At 42.0% G+C, this 18,617-nt stretch overlaps 1 protein-coding gene across 1 annotated transcript in view; it reads left to right on the top strand.

The window, feature by feature from the left end:
* The window catches only part of LOC145404879 (glutamate receptor ionotropic, kainate 2-like), a 97,304-nt gene extending 79,869 nt beyond the window's left edge, over positions 1 to 17,435 (top strand). Inside the window, exons 8-19 of the mRNA XM_080276380.1 lie at positions 99 to 251; positions 1,215 to 1,327; positions 2,215 to 2,320; positions 3,511 to 3,717; positions 4,261 to 4,345; positions 5,171 to 5,309; positions 5,621 to 5,761; positions 6,151 to 6,348; positions 7,061 to 7,293; positions 8,859 to 8,974; positions 14,471 to 14,626; positions 17,253 to 17,435. Coding sequence (XP_080132506.1) covers positions 99 to 251; positions 1,215 to 1,327; positions 2,215 to 2,320; positions 3,511 to 3,717; positions 4,261 to 4,345; positions 5,171 to 5,309; positions 5,621 to 5,761; positions 6,151 to 6,348; positions 7,061 to 7,293; positions 8,859 to 8,974; positions 14,471 to 14,626; positions 17,253 to 17,435 — 1,830 coding nt within the window. The remainder of the gene's footprint in view (positions 1 to 98; positions 252 to 1,214; positions 1,328 to 2,214; positions 2,321 to 3,510; positions 3,718 to 4,260; positions 4,346 to 5,170; positions 5,310 to 5,620; positions 5,762 to 6,150; positions 6,349 to 7,060; positions 7,294 to 8,858; positions 8,975 to 14,470; positions 14,627 to 17,252) is intronic.
* Positions 17,436 to 18,617: the final 1,182 nt, after the last annotated feature.

The raw sequence follows: 18,617 nt of genomic DNA, 5'->3' as shown, positions 1-18,617 counted from the left end.
TTCCCCCTGCCTTACTCCCTACATACCACCTGCCTAAACCCCCGCATGTTCTTCTACCTCCCCCTGCCTAACCCCGTGCCTGCCTGCTTCTTCCCCAGACCGAGGTAGCCCTGATGTACGACGCGGTGCAGCTGTTCGCCAAGGCCCTGGACGACCTGGACCGATCCCGCCACATTGATGTCACGCCGCTCGAGTGTGACGGAGACTTCACCTGGGTCCACGGCAACTCCCTCATCAACTACATGAAGTGGGTACGTGAGCACGGCAACTGAGTGGGTACGTGAGCATGGCAACCGGGTGAACATAGCTGGTACGTGATCACAGCAACTTAATAACAAAATGGGTACGTGGGCCTGACAACTGAGTGAACATAGCGGGAACATGATCATGCCAGCTAAATAACAAAGTTGGTACGTGGTCATGGAAAAGCGTGAGAAATATAGTTATGAGCTTCAAGAGAGGTGTTACTGATGGCGATTTGTCCAAAGGCAGTGAGATAAAAGTACGAGGCGTGAAAGTTAGTAAAAATGACACAGTGTAACCTATTTCGCCTTGCCACACCCGGATGATTTATGAACAACAGTTGTATTTGACGCTGGAAATAGGGAGGTTTTCCATTCACGCTTGTATGTGCAACGAAAGGAACCACCATCATGAAAATTTTCCAAGATATCCCAACTAACCCAAGAATGAGATGATTAATTTTTTTCTGCATATTTTACAAAGTGTGTTGAACAGGTAAACAAAAAAGAAAGAACAGAAAAGAAAAGAAAAATAAAGCACCTATGGGATTATCGTTATGATTATGGAACTGCACATTATTTTTTACTTGAGCTGGTTTTGAACATGCACTCCCAGATATTAAAAGAAAGATATAACGATAATTTATGCTGATCGGTACATTGCCCTGTAGTATTTAAATCCCACGCAAAATCAGTAGCAAAACAACATCGAAAGATAATACGAACGAGGAACAGCTAAGTCAAATACACGTATATGCAAATTTCGGAATACATTTCCTTTACTGTATAGCATCCAAATGTGAAGAATATTGCTTAGTATTTATTTTAATCAGTCTTTGGAACTGAATAAAGAAAAACAAGAACTAAGCTATATCGGTGATGCCATAAAACTGAATTGCATGAAACTTATAGTCCCCCCTCCCACCCCTGCACCCCCTTGCTCCTAATAATTACCTTCCCCCTACCCCCCAGGTGCAGGTGAGCGGACTGACGGGCCTCATCAAGTTCGACACGGAGGGGTTTCGGCGTGACGTCACACTCGACATTGTAGAACTCTCTAAGGATGGACTAGAGCGAGTTGGAAGGTTAGTTTCTGTGTGTGTGTGTGTGTGTGTGTGTGTGTGTGTGTGTGTGTGTGTGTATCCTTCTGTCATAGTTAAAGTATTCTGGGGTCTTCAGTTACATAATCCAAATTTGAAGATGGACAGAAATAGTAGCCCTAAAGTGGTCTATTGCCCTTGATACAGATACCACTTACTCGCACTTTGTTTCCAATTTCCAGTTCACGTTAATGTAAAGATACACTGTTATCTATGCATCCCTACGTCCACTACAGCCAAATATGTTCAGAATGGTAGTGGACGGTGCGTGTTCGAGTGATGTTAAACGTGGCTCAGTTTGGTGATACTGTGAGTGTGGGAGTGAGCGACTGGACTGGGGTGGAGAGAGAACTGTGTGAGAACGTTGAGTGGCGGGGCTGAAAGGACGGACTGTAGTGAAAAGGTTGCATTATCTTTGTTGGTTGGAACGAAGACCATTTCATTAAGAGGTGGATGAAATTGACTGGATGGAAGGAGTGCAATATAATGTGATCCTTTATTAGGTTATAGGGATTGGCTGAGGTAAGATGAATATTCAGCTGGATAATAAAGACTACATTACTTGAACAAAAAATAAATACCGTAGAGGAAGTCTGAGAATGTGCGACAGGTTGAGCAGGAAGGAAAGACTGAAATATTAGCTTTGTATCATGTAAACTGGGATAAAGAACAGTTTGGGAAGATCACGATATTAAACGGACTGAGCTTAAATGAAGTCCTGGAATACGAATGTCATGTTATGTGAGATGAAAGGAATTACTGTAATGACAGAGTTAGTATGCCCGATGAACTGGCGTGGAAGGAAAGGTTTGATTACTAGGACTGTATTGTGTTAGCTGGAATGATTAACTGTTATGCTGGTGTTCGGGCAGGTGGGATCCCAGTAGCGGCGCCAACTACACCCGCACGTACAGCGAAGTGCAGCAGGGGATCGTTGAGAGCCTGCAGAACAAGACACTCATCATCTCCAGCATCCTTGTGAGTATCCACCAGAAGAAATTACTCATTTCGTTGTAAGTCTAGATGTGATTGGGAGTAACTTATGGGGCCACATGTATCTGTTAGGTACGAGTTAATAAAGGATTGTTCAGAGGTTTGAACTCCATTACTAAGAGATTCCCATAACGAGGTAAATACAATCCTATGGCAGCAGCAAAAATAAATTAATAAAGTAGATGAGCAGTTTCTTCCTGCGCATTGAGAGAAGACATGAAAATGCATATCCAATCCTGCTATAGGCTATGTGTGCCCAGTTATTTATAACTCATATGCTCACAATCCTCTACTTCTGATCATTTTTATTTTTGGGAGCAGGGCTGATCCCCCACTCCTCCCAGAATCACTGGGAGGGGGTCGCGCTCCCTAAATATCGCATTACCGATTAGAGTCCTTTGTAAAACGTGTACTGAGATATCCAAGCCATATGTGTGTTGATTATTACGTGTTAATCTTTTGCGGTTGATACCTCTACACAAACTGACATAAAAAGCAAAGAGTACTGGTAATGCTTGTGTCTGTGTTTATTATTTTGTGTCTATGTGTTTATTAATTGCCTTTTGTACACTAAATATTGTATGCACTAAATGTTGCGTCTCTATGTTTATCTTAATTATTTCATTGGTCTGTGTACATTAATTATTGCTTGTATGCTGAGTATTTCACATGTATTCGCATGTCCGTGTGTGTGTGTGTGTGTGTGTGTGTGTGTGTGTGTGTGTGTGTGTGTGTGTGTGTGTGTGTGTGTGTGTGTGTGTGTGTTAATTATTCCATGTATGTGGTACATGAGTGTGTGAATTATTCCATATATGTGGTATTGTACATGAGTGTATAGATCATTCCATATACGTGCTTGTGAGAATTATCAAGATGTGTGTGTGTGTGTGTGTGTGTGTGTGTGTGTGTGTGTGTGTGTGTGTGTGTGTGTGTGTGTGTGTGTTAATTATTCCATATATGTGGTACATGAGTGTGTGAATTATTCCATATATGTGGTATTGTACATGAGTGTATAGATCATTCCATATACGTGCGTGTGAGAATTATCAAGGTGTGTGTGTGTGTGTGTGTGTGTGTGTGTGTGTGTGTGTGTGTGTGTGTGTGTGTGTGTGTGTGTGTGTGTGTGTGTGTGTGTGCGCGTGTGCGTGTATTAATTCCCATGTCTATTTACAAAGGCTGCCCCGTACACGATGCTGCGCGAGACCTCAGAGCAGATGACCGGCAACGACCGCTACGAGGGCTTCTGTGTGGACCTGATACACGAGATCTCAAACTTGCTGGGCTTCAACTACACCATCAAGATCGCAGAGGACGGGCAGCACGGCAAGTTCGACGAGAAGCTCAACAGATGGAACGGCATGATTGGGGAGCTTCTAAGTCAGGTGAGGCAGGACCAGGGAAAGTAGGGAAAGGTGATGTGGGACCAGGTGAGGCAGAGTTAGCCGAGGAAGGGCCAGGTGAGGTAGGGAGAGGTGGGGCCGCGTCAGGTAAGCTAGGGCTAGGTGGGGAGGGACCAGGTAAGGCCGGACCAGGTGAGGCAGGTAATAATGAAGGACTGGGCACATAGGGCAGAGACAGAAGAGGCAGCAGCAGGTGAGTTGGAAGTAGAAAAAGAGAGGAGGTAGGAAAAATTGAGATAGGTCCAAGTGAGAAAAGAATGGAGAGTCAGGTTAGGCAGGGACAAAACTCCAGGTGAAGAGGAGATGTAGGGTCAGATGAGGTAATGACAAGGTGAAAAGGAGTTAGATGGTCAAGTGAGACAATGGATGCAACCCTTATGTGTAGGGCCATGCATACCTCATCCATCATTTATATTCGTCTTCATTAGTATATATCAGTGTATTTGGGCGCTGCGTTTGTCTGTTTTTTTTTGTTTTTTGTTTTTTCCTGTAACCGAATGTGCTACGAATGTTTCCTCTCCACAGAAAGCTGATCTGGCCATCGGTGACCTGACCATCACATACGAGCGGGAACAGGAGGTGGATTTCACTATGCCGTGGATGAACCTCGGTAACTACACAAAATGCTGTTACCGCCAGATGGACAGGGAATGTTTTAAGAAATTTCTTTTATTTTATCCATACTGAAGGCTCTTCCGAATGTGGCTCTTGGACTGGTTTTTCATTCATTTCTGTACTTGAGATCTTTTTGACTGTCTCACTTGGTTTCAGTTCCGGGTCTGTGCAAGCCCTTAATAAACTAGCAGCCAGGAAATACCCAAAATTGTCATGGAGCACTACTCAGCACCTCCACCAAATTTAGGGACGATCGGAAAAAAAACTCTTTGATATGTAGAAGGCGATACTAAGCCTCCGTGAGAAAAGTTCCGGCCCCGTGAGAATAATTCCGGCCTCGCAAAAATAAATACCTTTACTCCGAATTTATCTATATTTGGTGGATGGTTGAGAGGGGCCCTCCTGACAAAAATCAATTGTTAATGGGAATAAAAGTCAGAATCTCACCTTTCAAAATTAACAACACTCTCTGTGCCTTCGCAAGAAACATGTTACAACAATATTCACGGCGTCTCACCGCCATGATATAATTTCCACAAAGATTTTCACTGAAGAAAAATTAATCAAACAGCCTTCGCGTCGGTATAAGTACTAGTAACCCGTCATAACCCACTCCACTCTTTCGATGTCAATTTGGTGTTAGTCATTCACTGATTTTCGAAGTGCAAATTGAAACTCAAGAGTCTAAATATTATGGCTAAATGACGTTATATCCCTATCAATATGGGATCCCTGTACTCTGTTACCATGTTATTTCTTCCAGCCACAGCAGTTATACAATTCTTTTTCTTAAAAAAAACTTCCACTTCTCCTCCACCAGGTATCAGCATCCTATACCGAAAGCCAACCAAGCAGCCGCCTAACCTATTCAGCTTTCTTCAGCCTTTGTCGCTGGATGTGTGGCTCTACATGGCCACCGCGTACTTAGGAGTCTCCCTCCTTCTCTTTGTCCTCGCCAGGTCAGAACCACACTCTTACCTAAGCGTATTTCCTCAGGACGATACGAGAACAAAGACTGGATAGTTGAATATATCCTGTAAAAATGGTAGTAACTGAGTAGTATGATCGTCTTTCTCCATGCACAGTTGATTAAGTTTACAAAGTTCACCCAAAGCAGTGCCAAACTCGTCGTGCCTCCTTCTTGGTAATGACCACCGTGTGACTGTACAGTAACCCTTCACATCATCCACTTTTGCCTTAATTATTCAGGATTCCTTTAACATATCATGTACGATATTGCAACACATCTGACTGCTATTTCCGTCTGCAGGTTGAGTCCCTACGAGTGGATTGCATCGTTCTCCTGTCGTGAGCCGGAAAATAAAACCTTGGAGAACCAGTACAGTCTTATCAACTCGCTGTGGTTTACCATGGGCAGCCTCCTACAGCAGGGCACCGAGCAGCAGCCAAAGTGAGTTATAATTCCACCACTACCTGACTATTTTCTGAATGTAGTTATTTACATTTTTATTACTGGCATAGAAGCATTTGCCTACACTGAGCAGACTAATACAAACTTCGGGAAATTTTAGCATAAATAGGGTTAATAAATACCACGATTGTTCCTTTCATGGCTAGAGAACTGTACACCAATTCATTTCATATGGAGGATATTCTCCAAGTCAGAGTATTAAACACTGAGATTTACAAATTCATTCAGTCCATACAGCGTTTACAATTTTGTACTGGCAGGCAAAATCATTTCATGTCATGAATTCTGTGTACTTTTACGCAGAAACCATTACAAAAACGCTTATGAAATACAAAACTTGTCCTGTAGCTCTTGTTGGCCTTTCCCAGAGCGGTGTCAACGCGCATCGTGGCGGGCATCTGGTGGTTCTTCACGCTAATCATGATCTCGTCCTACACCGCCAACCTGGCCGCCTTCCTCACCGTGGAGCGCATGGAGTCGCCCATAGAGTCTGCCGAGGACCTGGCCAAGCAGACCAAGATCAAGTATGGATCACTCTACGGCGGATCAACGTGGACTTTCTTCAGGTGGGTCTAAATATTACCTGTCCCTCATTACTTGGTTTTCTTAGCAGTATTCCTGTGTACAGTAATCATTAGATCCAGTTGGCAAATTCCTGCACTATTTTAAACATCAACAGCTTTTCTGTGGAAGTGTACTGTATATTGGATTTCTTTGCTGTATTGCTGCTTACAGTACTCAAGTGGTGGAAGTTCTTTGTACATTTAAAAAAGTTTGCTTACAATCAGCCAGAACTTAATGGGACAGAGATGAATACAAAATCTCGCCTGTAATTTGTTCTTAAGAGACTTTCATCGATTTTTCCCCTTTAAATACCACATCACCATATTCATTACAGTCATTCACTCTAGGAAGGTAAGAGCAGAAGTACGGCATCTAGTAAATTACCTTAGTCATTATTTATTCATATCGTGTCCCCATTTGTATTTTGCATTAGCCATCTTGTATATGATCGTACATTTTAGACTTTATTATATGCTTCCTGTTGCTAAATTTTCATTTGTTTTCACCCTTTGGAGAATTTTTTTCTTAAAGTAATATTAACTACCACTTTATGAGTAATACAAAAAGAACAACGTAACTTAAAACAAAATACCGCCAACAAAAATATATTTATCACTTTCAACAACAAACTATAGCTAATGGCAATAAACCTATCATACTTTACACGAACACTAATAATCTGTCCCTTACAAAAATTGATCTTTACCCCCACAGCACGTCCAAGCTGCCCACGTATCAGCGCATGTTCAGCTTCATGGAGTCGCAGAACCCCAGCGTGTACACTAAATCCAACGAGGAGGGCGTGAAGAGGGTGCAGAAGGGTGACGGCCAGTACGCCTACATGATGGAATCCTCAAGCATCGAGTACATTACGGAGAGATACTGTGATTTGACGCAGGTGGGGGGTCCTCTCGACTCCAAAAGCTATGGTATTGCGCTCCCTCCAGGTCAGAAACGACTCTCTCCTTCTCTTTGCTTAGTGGCTCAGGAACAGGCTTAACAGAATGCATTTAGGGAGTCGTACATCCATCTCTTAGTCTCATCAACTTGGGTCAGTCGTTGGCACATGATCTCCCTGGCTGTAGCGACTTAACCTGGGCCTCGCTTCTAACCGCACGTGCACGAGCTATGTATCATTTATTCCCACATAAAATCATCTCAGGACTCTTGCTTTATCAGTTGTGAAAATTGCAGGCTTTCCATTGCACTGAAGATCAAGTAATAATACCGACTGAAAACATTAAAAATACTCAACCGGGGTAATTCTAGCTTTGATTTGGGATTTGATATTAGCGTATGCATGAGAATGTATACTTAATGAACATGAGATATATGCATGCTTTTTGGTAAGCTTTAGATATTTATCATGAATCCAGCTGTAATACCTTCCACATAGGCTGGGGAATGATACTTAAAAGCCATTGAGACTGCCTCTTTCCCGATGGTGTTCGATAACATTTTGACTTTTCATAACATAGAGCAAAATGATATTACAGGTTCATGATATGTTTCAGTGTTTGAGAAGATACACTGCTACATATTCTCCATACTTAGTACACCTTTTGCAGATAATAAGCAAGATAATATTTAGTATATTATTACAATTACACAGGCAAAGTTTTTAATATGAATAAAATATACATGAGAATTCCAAGTTAAGAGAGATATGTACCTAACAAGCACATAATACTGCCTCGTAATATTATAGTTCACATTTCCCTCAGGTCAATTCCTTTAAACATACTTTTGTGTCTGAGAGTGTGATAAAGTTAAAAATATAGTTGTTTACAAGTCCACTATACATTTAACCAGGCATACATGACCACACCGACTAAAGTTTTCCCTCCCGCTTATTTTGAATCAGAAAGATAATATAGTCGTTAATGATATGCTTATGAAATGTAGCTTATTTTGTTCTTTGCGATTGAAGGGTGCGTAGAACCTGAGGGGAAACTATGTGACTTTTACCTTTCGTATTAAGTGTCTGAGCGCTGTCATTTTTTCCCGTCAGAGTAAGTTCAAGTTTAGTCTGCATTTAGTTTCTCGGGGAAGATACCTGGCCCCGTTGCAGCTTACTGACTGTGCAATTGCAGTAAAGATAGTGTTATGCTTCTCTTATTTCTAGTATATTAATATTTACCTTTGTTGTGTCACTTCAACCGCACCTCATCGCATGGATTAAATGTGTAATCCTACCTTACAAGAGAAATGAGCCACTGGATACGATTATGGTGAATTTAAGTTTTGATAGTTATTATAAACCTGTAAATCTGTTGTCCCTCAGTGGTCACATAAGAAGGTTTAGTGTTCACGTTTAGGACGTGGCCAAGTTTCCACTAGTTGCAATAAATGGGTTGTCTTTATCAGTACTTGCTGTGTAAAAATAAATATATTGATATCATATACAAAAAGACGTGTTAGTTTGAGGTGTGCAGTTGGTTGCTAGTGACCTGAGTGTGGCAGGGCGGTGTGTTGTTGAGTGAGGGTCAAAGTGTGGCCACGGTGTCGTCAGGCTCGCCCTACCGCACGCTGATCAACTCCGCCGTGCTGAAGCTGCAGGAGGGAGGCAAACTGCACGGCCTCAAGCGGAAGTGGTGGAAGGAGAAGAGGGGCGGGGGCACTTGTCAGGTAACACGCACGCCCTCACCACGCCCACACCAAGATAAGCACACCCACCTAACCCTTTCACTGTGACAAGCTTTTCACTAATTTCATACTGCGGACTCGTAGACGATTTTTTTCAGCTATAAAAAGAACCTCGTAGTGAAGGGGTTAGACTCGTCATCAACCCCGTGACCATGATGATCGTGGTTGATTTTTTTCTTTATACTGGTCATCCTTAGTTTATTTTCTTTTTCAAGTAAACACGAACTCACAGTGAAGGGGCTGAGGCTGGTAGACGCAATCAGTTTTGAACCATAGTGTTAAAATGACTAGAATTTGCCTAAGTGAAATAATCTACCATTCTAAACATGCCACTCTAGCACAGTAGGAGTGGTTTCCCGTTTTGCTTATCTACTCAAACATTTTTTTAGATTCTTCCCTCGCCACGCATTTTTAACTGATCGTGGAAACCAGTCTCTCTGACCCCACCACATCATAAATAATCTCCCACCTCATTTTCTCTGACAGCCATGGAAGAACTGAATCACATATATATTTTTTCCAGATATCATAGTGTCCGTCTCCTCATCAGAGCCCATGACCCGCTTGCCTGCATGATACTGTAGTAATTTTCTTTTTCCAGTCATTAGTGCTGAGGTCTGCGATGGTCTCGAAGTTACATATGCATCGTTCAGTATCTTTCCATAGCTTCTAATTTATTCCTATCCATTGCCCTGGCTTTTTGTCGAAGTAGAGTATTGTTTTCCGACTCCTGCTCTTTTCCTCGCCTGTCCTATCCCTGGCTCTTCTGAAACCTCAAGTATGCTTCTCCGTCTGGCCTGGCTAACAACACTGGAGTCTCTTTTTGTCAATAGGATCTTTTTGGCCTAGATATGAACTCCCTACACAGGCTCCCCCTACACGAAAGCGATCTCGGAGGCAATCCTGAACCTGCAGGAGGGAGGGAAACTACAAGCGCTCAGGACGCTCTGGTGGAAAAGGAAGAAGGGAGGGGGCCAGTGTAAAGTAAGAGGACTGGCTTTACCCACCGTAACTCTGGTCTCTACTAACACTCCTAGCACGCCCGAGAGTATCCTGAACCTCCAAGTATCCCAATGAGGCTGGGCTCTGACTAAATGTACCTCTTCAGTGCGATGATGACTTTTATCCTGGCTACCTCCTGCCGAGTTCCTTCACCTCCAAACACACCCTTTGGGACTGAGGGGGGTAGAAAGTCTCCATTTACCCCACTGAACCCGAGAACACCTTTTAAATTTAATTTTTGATATCTCCTGACGACATTATTTAGCTTAGGAGAGACTTTTCGATCTGAAGGGGTGAGACCTGGCCCTAGCAAACCCCTTCAATACGAGAGGCCTTTCCTGGGCTGAATGAACAGAACGTCACCAAGATTCAAGGGGTCAAAATAATCTGGGATGTATGATGACAGTTTCTAAGCCCTACACTGTGAAGGGTCTCTCCTATAATAAGCATCACCATCATCATTGGACAGTAGGAGTAGCCAGGAAACAGTGAAAAAGATGTCATCGTAAAGAAGAAGTTAAAATTGCTTCTCACGCCCTGCCGTTGAGAGAATAATGGTCGTATGCTTATTCAGATTCTGGAATGCACAGTTATGGATGCCACAGCTCTGCAATCTTTACCAAAATTAGTGGGAAAAAGTTTAAGTGCGAGAAGCTTTTTCTAGTCGTTCTCAAATACAAGCAATATAATGTTATACTGCAAAACCATTCTGTTGTACCGTCACGATTGCCAGCTTTACTCCGTGCTACAACTGTGACTAAGCATACAAACAACTGTGGAATCCAGTTGTGGAGCTCACCGATCGCGCAAATATAGATTGCCACAATTTTAGTTTAAGCATACGACCATAAAATTCATGGTTTTGCATAGAATAGAAACCCAGAGCCTAACCTCACATAAACTTCCACGAACACCTTTAATAGTTCCCCCTTGATGGACACAAAATTGTTATTTATGTATGCTCAACCATAAATGTCACTTGGTTGTATACTAAATCCTGAGCATAAACACAACCTGGACCTGGACTAACACCTTGACATAAAGTTCACCTCAGAGCATCAACGCCTGATCTAAAATGTATCCAGTCCTTTTTGCTAACATCCGTCTATAATTTTTCCCTTTTATGTGATGATGAACACAAAGAAATCCCTTGCTTAGCGCACTGGTTAATAATAATCACCTAACCGTGAAACAACTCTCCCCTCGAACTAGACTGAGCTATAAAGAATCCTATGTAGGTATAGTGTCTTCGGTAATTGCAAGTGGCTGCAAGTAGTTAATTAGACCTCTTATTTCACACCAATGGAACGCAACTTCCTTTTTCCTGTATGCCCAGTGTTTAGTGAAGATTAAATGAAAGCTTATTGATTCTTGCACAATACATCTTGGAAACACAAGAGCTGATTGGAGAAAAACACCAAATGCAGGGATATGACCCAAGATTTATTTAAAGTTTTATCTGTGAGGGCTTTTTCAGATTAATCCGGAGGAAAGCGTCACAGATAGAACGTCGAATAAATCCTGACTCCATTCCTGCACTTCATGTTTTTTTCTCCGGTCTTTTACAGTTTACATGGTTTCTTTTTGGATGAGGGCGGATTACTTTCAAGTGCCACATTAATTAGTGATTCGTGTACTCCAAGCCTGAGGAGAGCAACTTAACCCCTACAAAAAGAAGAACTTCTCGGTTGGAAGTCGAAAATAACAATAATTACAATGATGTTTCCATTTAAAACTAGAGCAAAGAAGCCTTTTCCCGGTGGACCATTTGGCGAAATGACTGATTTAAAATCATGAGGAAAATGAGGATGGTGGGGAGGAAGGAGATGGAGGGGCACCCAACCTCTCCTCACCATCATCAGAGTCCCACTGATTGACACCCTGCAGCAGGAGAGCCGAAGCCAATGTTTCACGGAAATACAATTGTGTTTTCCTGGTGGGTCTACCGCCTGAGCCAGGCTTCATCTCGTAGACAACTGAATGGACAAAAATATCAGCTAACCAGCTGACTTCTCCAAACCCACCAGATAAAAACGGGTATGGCGTGATATACAGAATTCTGTCTCATTCGTACAGCGATACTTTACAACCAGACAATGTAGCAGTTATAAACACTGACACATTTTCATCATAAGAAAATTTCACTGATTACAACTGTTACAGTATGTGTCATAAAAAATGTCAGGATGAAGTCACTCGTCACACCTCTGCAGTAATGTCTCTTGCTATATGATTGTTGTCTTACACACACACATAACGGCTTCTAGCTGACCATTTCTTGGTAAAATGTCAATGGTACGTGTATCAGCTGTTCATTGTTATTATTTACGTTTTGAAACCAACAGCAAGTTTTTAAGGGCCAACACAGACTCACATTGTTCTTTATATGCAGCCAACCTGAAAAGTCCCAATTGATAGTTACAGATGTTCACTTGTTTTCTGGCAGTTACATGATTACGTCAAAAGATATCATAATTCATTCTTGGTTGCTTTTTAATTGTCGCAAAAACTATGGCTTGAGTCCTACCATACGAAACATGGGCTAGTGTGTGGTGCCGTTCGCTGCACTGAATGACTTACAATAATCTGTCCTTCAGTTACTCTGTTATTCAGTGATGTTGACGTTTCTAAATTTTGGCCCTGGGAGGGTTCAGCATGCTAGCTACTACCACTGGTCAATATGTATGGAAAGACAGTAAAGATGAGGAAATGCTATCATCGTTTTTAATAGTGACAGCTCATAAGCCCTACGGTTTTGCATGTTTCCCCTTGACGGGTAATATCGTCTAGGGTTAACCAGAGTAAAACAGGCAGACGTCAGCCAAGGATCAAACGTTAATGCTGGATAGGCGTGTAATACTTATTGATGCCCCTTGAGGCTGAATACAGTTTCACCGATTAATCCTCGGAAAACGAGAAATTTCCCTGTGATGAGTAAAATGGCCCGACGTTAGCAAGAGAAAAATAACCAAGTCGACGGCTGCCTCCAAGGGGATAATGATGTCAGCCTGTCATTCCTACTCATATACGGGTATCTAAGGTTTGGTCTGCTCTACAAAATCATCAGTTCTGCATGTTAGTGTCTGCATTTCCTATCACAAGCTACCCAGTTAAATTATAGTAATACCAACATCATCCTAGCTGTACTTCCAACCAATACAGAGGATGGGAGGATAAAAAAATAGGACTAGAAAAGCATTAAAGCAGGAGAACCACTGACAAGGCGCCTAGGAAAATGAGCCATATGTCCACTACACATCTGAAGCCTATTTTTTTCTCCCTCTTTCTTATAACCATAAAAACTATTATCCTGCAACAATAACTTTGTCCTAGTCTTTGCATTCTTATTATTCTGTTAGTCCCTGTATGCCATATAATTCAGCAGCACAACTACTAACTGAACTCTCATATTTTCTAAGCGGCTTGACTAACCTCCATTAACCCTTCTTTCATACCTGTGTCCTTGCCTGTAATCCTTCTCCATGCCTGTCACTGCAAATTCTTATTTAACTCAATTTATTCTTACTGTAGTTCATTTGTTATGTGCGTACTGGATATAATTCAGCATCGTCCTCGATTTCTTTACTTTCATATGTCTGGCCATTTCGTGTCTCCTATGTTCTCTTCTTGTAGTTATCAGTGTATATGTTGCTCGACGTCTAATCCCAGACTTCATCCAAGACTGACAAAAATATCTTCAAGCTCTCTATCATCTCTTCACTTACCTCCACTTCGTCCTGTCAACACACTTGCCTCTAACTTTCACTCTCGCCTGAACTTACCGACACACACTTCGTCAGTTCTGTTCCAATTTTCACATCCACCAACCCCTCTTTCTTCTTATTGCCTCGCCTTGATACTGCTGCTTACATCTGATGAAAGTATCCATTAAAAACACCGTGAACAACTAATCTATTGAAAATCCATGTTACTGAAACCCTTAATGTGACTGATCAGACATTTGTATTCATCAGTTCTTGAATTAAATTATCTTTACATTCCTGTCGATATTTTCTCTCTAGATGCCTTTACATAAAAACAAAAATGAAATAATTTTTCACATGCTTATATGGCAAGAGACAGACCACATCATGGTTTTGGTAATCAGATTCAATATTTAGTGTAAAGCTATCTCAAAAAATACTTAGCTTAGGGCGTGTTTGTGTGTGTGTGTGTGTGTGTGTGTGTGTGTGTGTGTGTGTGTGTGTGTGTGTGTGTGTGTGTGTCTGTGTGTCTGTGTGTGTGTGTGTGTGTCTGTGTGTGTGTGTGTTCTCAGGGTGTGTGTTTATTTCCCAGATGTGTTGTGTGTCTCGCAGGATAAGAGTCTCTTCTGGATATGACGATGTTACTGCTGTTAATGATGAATGAATGTAGTGATAAATGGATGAAGTTATAAGCAGATGAAATTACAGGGTGTACAGGTCATGCCAGAGAGGTGAAGAAGGGGTAGTAAAGTTTATTTGTGTTCCCCCTTAGGCTGACGAGTCTAAGAGCTCGTCCAAAGCCAACGAGCTGGGTCTAAACAACGTAGGAGGCGTGTTCGTGGTGCTACTGGCTGGCATGGGGCTGGCATCCGTCGTCGCTGTCTGTGAGTTCGTCTGGAAGTCACGCAAGCTCGCCACGGAGGAACATGTAAGTACCTTCTAGTTTGGCTATCCTTGTCTTACTCACACAACAGATACTTAAGTTATTACCTGAGCTGGAACAAACAAACCTGAGCTGGGTCAGTTGGTCAGTTGTTGCCTCCTTTCTTGTGTGCACTAATAGGATTCGCTTCAGTAATGTGTATACCACAAGAAGACAACAACAATGGATCGCCTGGCTAATACTGAGCAGCTCCTGCGTAAGGGTATCAGGGTTTAACTGTGCTTTGAGAGTAAGACGAGCGTGTTTGTTGATGAGTCCTGGGTTTGATCACAATGAGATGGACAAATACATGTAAGTTGTTGTAGTAGTGTGTACATGAGTGCGGTGTCACACATTTATGCCCTGTTTGGGATGCCTCAGTGCCTTTATACGAGTACATTCACCTTCACAAACACTGCTATTTCAACAACACGCATTGCCTCATGGACTTCTTGCCTTACACTTACCGTATATATCCTCTCATTCACTATACTCAGGGATACTTGCTTTGTCAGATAGGAGATAATAATAGGACACTTGGTTTAGTGACTTGTTTAATTAGTATTGTTACTAATGTATATTAATTTTCTGCTGTGACGTTACGAATCTCTAGTGAATATGAAGTACGTATATAACCATCCTTTTATGCAGAGTTAGAGATTTTTTCTCTAGTGGGAAAAGCTTACAGTACAGTATTTATTGCCAAATGTTACAGTGGTGAAATCAATGACGTAGCCACCGGGGTCGTTGGGGGACGGGGGAACAGGCCCCCTATCGTAGCTACGCCACTGATACACACTGGGGCCCCTTGGTCAGACCTTTGGACCCCCATGCAGTGACCCCCCTGATATTTCGGATTATATAATGTGTACATACTCTGCAGTTACAGTAGTTGCCCCCCCTACGCCTAAGAACAGGCTTGGCCCCACCTTTTTTATGTATTTAGGTTCATTATTTACCATTCAGTACAAGCCTCGCTCTGGGGAATATTGTCGCAGAAGCCAAGTAGGGAAGGGTGCATGAGAGCAGGTTACAATGATACCTTAAGCCATAAAAGTATAGAAATAATTATCATCGCAAGCACAATATTGAACACATACAATGACACATAGATGGTACAAAGTTGTTGCAGTCATTAAGCTATCATGACAAGTTTGGGGATGAGCAAAGTGATACACTGAAACAGACATATGGAGATATCCTATATATGCAGAGAGAGAGAGAGACACATAATGCACACATACATATTCGTATATATTTATCCATATATGTATATATTCACTCATATGAAGCCATAGACATACTGTATGTACAGGATAGGTACACATATATAAAGATATGGGGGGTGTACGGACGGCCTGGCTCACAAATTTCTTTAAACCTGTCTGCGCCAGTTGATGGTCAAACGAAAACGGCATTTTCCGTTCTCTCTAGCTTTCTTAACACAGAAAACTAGCATAGCTAACAGTAACTTACTTATATATTTATACCCTGTGTTCCGTGTTTTTATATATATTGGTGGATAGGACACACACACACACACACACACACACACACACATACACACACACACACACACACACACACCGCTCGCTGGTGCAGTGGTAACGTTCTCGCTTGCCAACTGGTGGACGGGAGTTCGTGCCTCGCTCAGGTTGCGAAAAGTTTCACTGACGAAGTGAGTGGTTAGTCCCCCTTGAGCAAGGGGACGGGTGTGTGCTTGTGTGAAGGTCACAGCCTTGCCTTTAGATCGGACTATATGAGCTCTCAGCTCCCTTCCGGGAGGGTAAAAGCTGACCATCAAGTGATCCTGACCGACCCGGTGAATTACACACACACACACACAAAATGGGCCACACCTTCCTTTCATTAACTGATCAAACGAGTGATGAAGCAAGGAAACATGGGCTGTGTAAGCCACAACTTTGGTGGTAAGGATGGAAGATGGATATTTAATTCGACAATATTATCATCCCAGAGCGCAGCAGGCTGGGGGTAAATGAATCCTTATACAGTAGTTATTCAAATGATATGGGGAAGCACGAAATGTTGTGTCAGAGTGAGGAGAGCTGGAAGAGGTCTTTACGCTGCAGGGATTATGATGATGATGATGATGATGATGGTGTGAGTGGTGAACTTAACTCGTCACCGAGGGAATGAATTTTTCAGTTTAATCATACATTCCTTAGACGATTTTTATCCAGCGTAGGTGATCGTTTTCGAACTGAGAGTTACTTTTACCCTTAATTAAGCCATCAGAATGACATATCTTCCCCTAAGCTGAAGAAAATTATCTGGAAATTGAAAGAGTAAAGTTTAGTCTAAGTCGTCGGATTAATGGGACTGACTGCACACTAACAGACACATATATACCCAAAATGACCTGGCGGTGGTGACGGTGTTGCTGGAGACGGGCGCCTTCATGTGGTGACACCGATATGTCCAGGCGGCTCCACTACTTGGTTATACAAACGTCCCTCAGGTGCTTCCCTGTACCCTGAAAGGAAGATGGTGGACAGCAGGAGGACAATTTAAGCCTTCGGTCCACCGGTTCACAACAACAACAGTAGACCAGACGATACTGGACAAAAAAAAATAACACCATTTAGTCATTCAACTTACTTTTCCCCAGGCCTCGGTTTGGACTGAGATGGGCAAGGAGATCAGGTTCGCTCTCTCCTGCGACTCTTCGTCCAAGCCGGCGAGAAAGAAGAACTTGGAACGCAAGAATGGGCCATCCTTCCTCTCCATGCCCACCTTCGACTCCTACACCACCTCGCAGTACTCCTTCACTTCCAAAGACCCAGTGTCGTGACAGCCCATGGTAAATCTTAAGACACCTTTTTAAAATTTGTTTACACTGTTTACTTTTAAAATTTCCCATTATCTGGAAGACAGTTTTCAAGACTTCGATTACTGGCGGGAAGAGACAAGAAGCGACAGAAGGGCTTGCAGGCAGCTCTGTTTTAGCCACCTTGGACGAACTCAAGGATTAGATGTCTGATGCAGATAGAACGACAGACGGATAAACGATTATCTGTTTTTGTTAGACAAATGAGTACTTTCGCTTTGTCTACCTTACTCAGCATTATAATTAAATTGAAAGAGAAATGGACATACAAGCAGTTAAACAGTGAAAGTGGCAATAGTTAATGATTTATCCCATCTTCAATAATGATATTAATTTGTAACTTGTGTTCTGGTAAAAAAAAAAAAAAAAAAAAAAAAACAGTTGTTTTATAGAAGCATTTCTCCATACTGTGTGTGGATGGTAACTACCGTAACATGTTTTCGTATCCCTGTGATCTTCCCGCTGTTGACAGGAACTTTTACGTGAACCACTTTCTGGCGCAACCCTTTGATTTACGTTTCTCTGGGTCTAGTCTGTGCAAAACACTTGTATGTGACTACGGTAGCAGAAATTACCATTATAGTACTTCCTACATCGCTGTTTATTTGCATCCTCTTTAGGAGCCATTGATAAGTGCTTTTCCTTCCACAGTTCACTTTACCGTTGCAATGTATTTACGCTTATGCAGTGCATTCTAATGCCATTCAGCTCTGCGTCCAAAACATTGCACCAAATGATTAAATAGGATTTTCATATGATACAAACAAACTATGCTCATCATTATGCCTGTTGCACAGTACATAGAAAAAGCAGCTTTAAATTCAGATTTCTGTTTCAGCTTTAATAACCGCTTCCGTCATCAGTTAACGAAACCTATAACCTATAGCTGAAAATATTCTCTCTCAATAGCTACATTTATTTCATCAATTAATACCATTACCTTGTTAGTAAGACATGATATTTTACCTCAAAACCATTATTCCTATAGTCTTTTTTCGTTATGGGTATCATTTTTCCATACCTAAACGTGCAGTTACTGTATTTTGGAGTTGGAAAATGATGTTGCAAGGTTTCCACTCATTCAAGTAATACAGAATAGTTTAGCAAATTATATGTTCAGGATATGACAGTTTTGAGACAGTGTTA

Source organism: Coenobita brevimanus, chromosome 65 (genome assembly GCF_032717465.1).
Source record: "Coenobita brevimanus isolate Jiangsu-jjx chromosome 65, ASM3271746v2, whole genome shotgun sequence".
Lineage (NCBI taxonomy): Eukaryota > Metazoa > Arthropoda > Malacostraca > Decapoda > Coenobitidae > Coenobita > Coenobita brevimanus.
The sequence above is the reverse complement of the archived record's forward strand: the minus strand, read 5'-3'. Positions and strand labels throughout refer to the sequence as shown.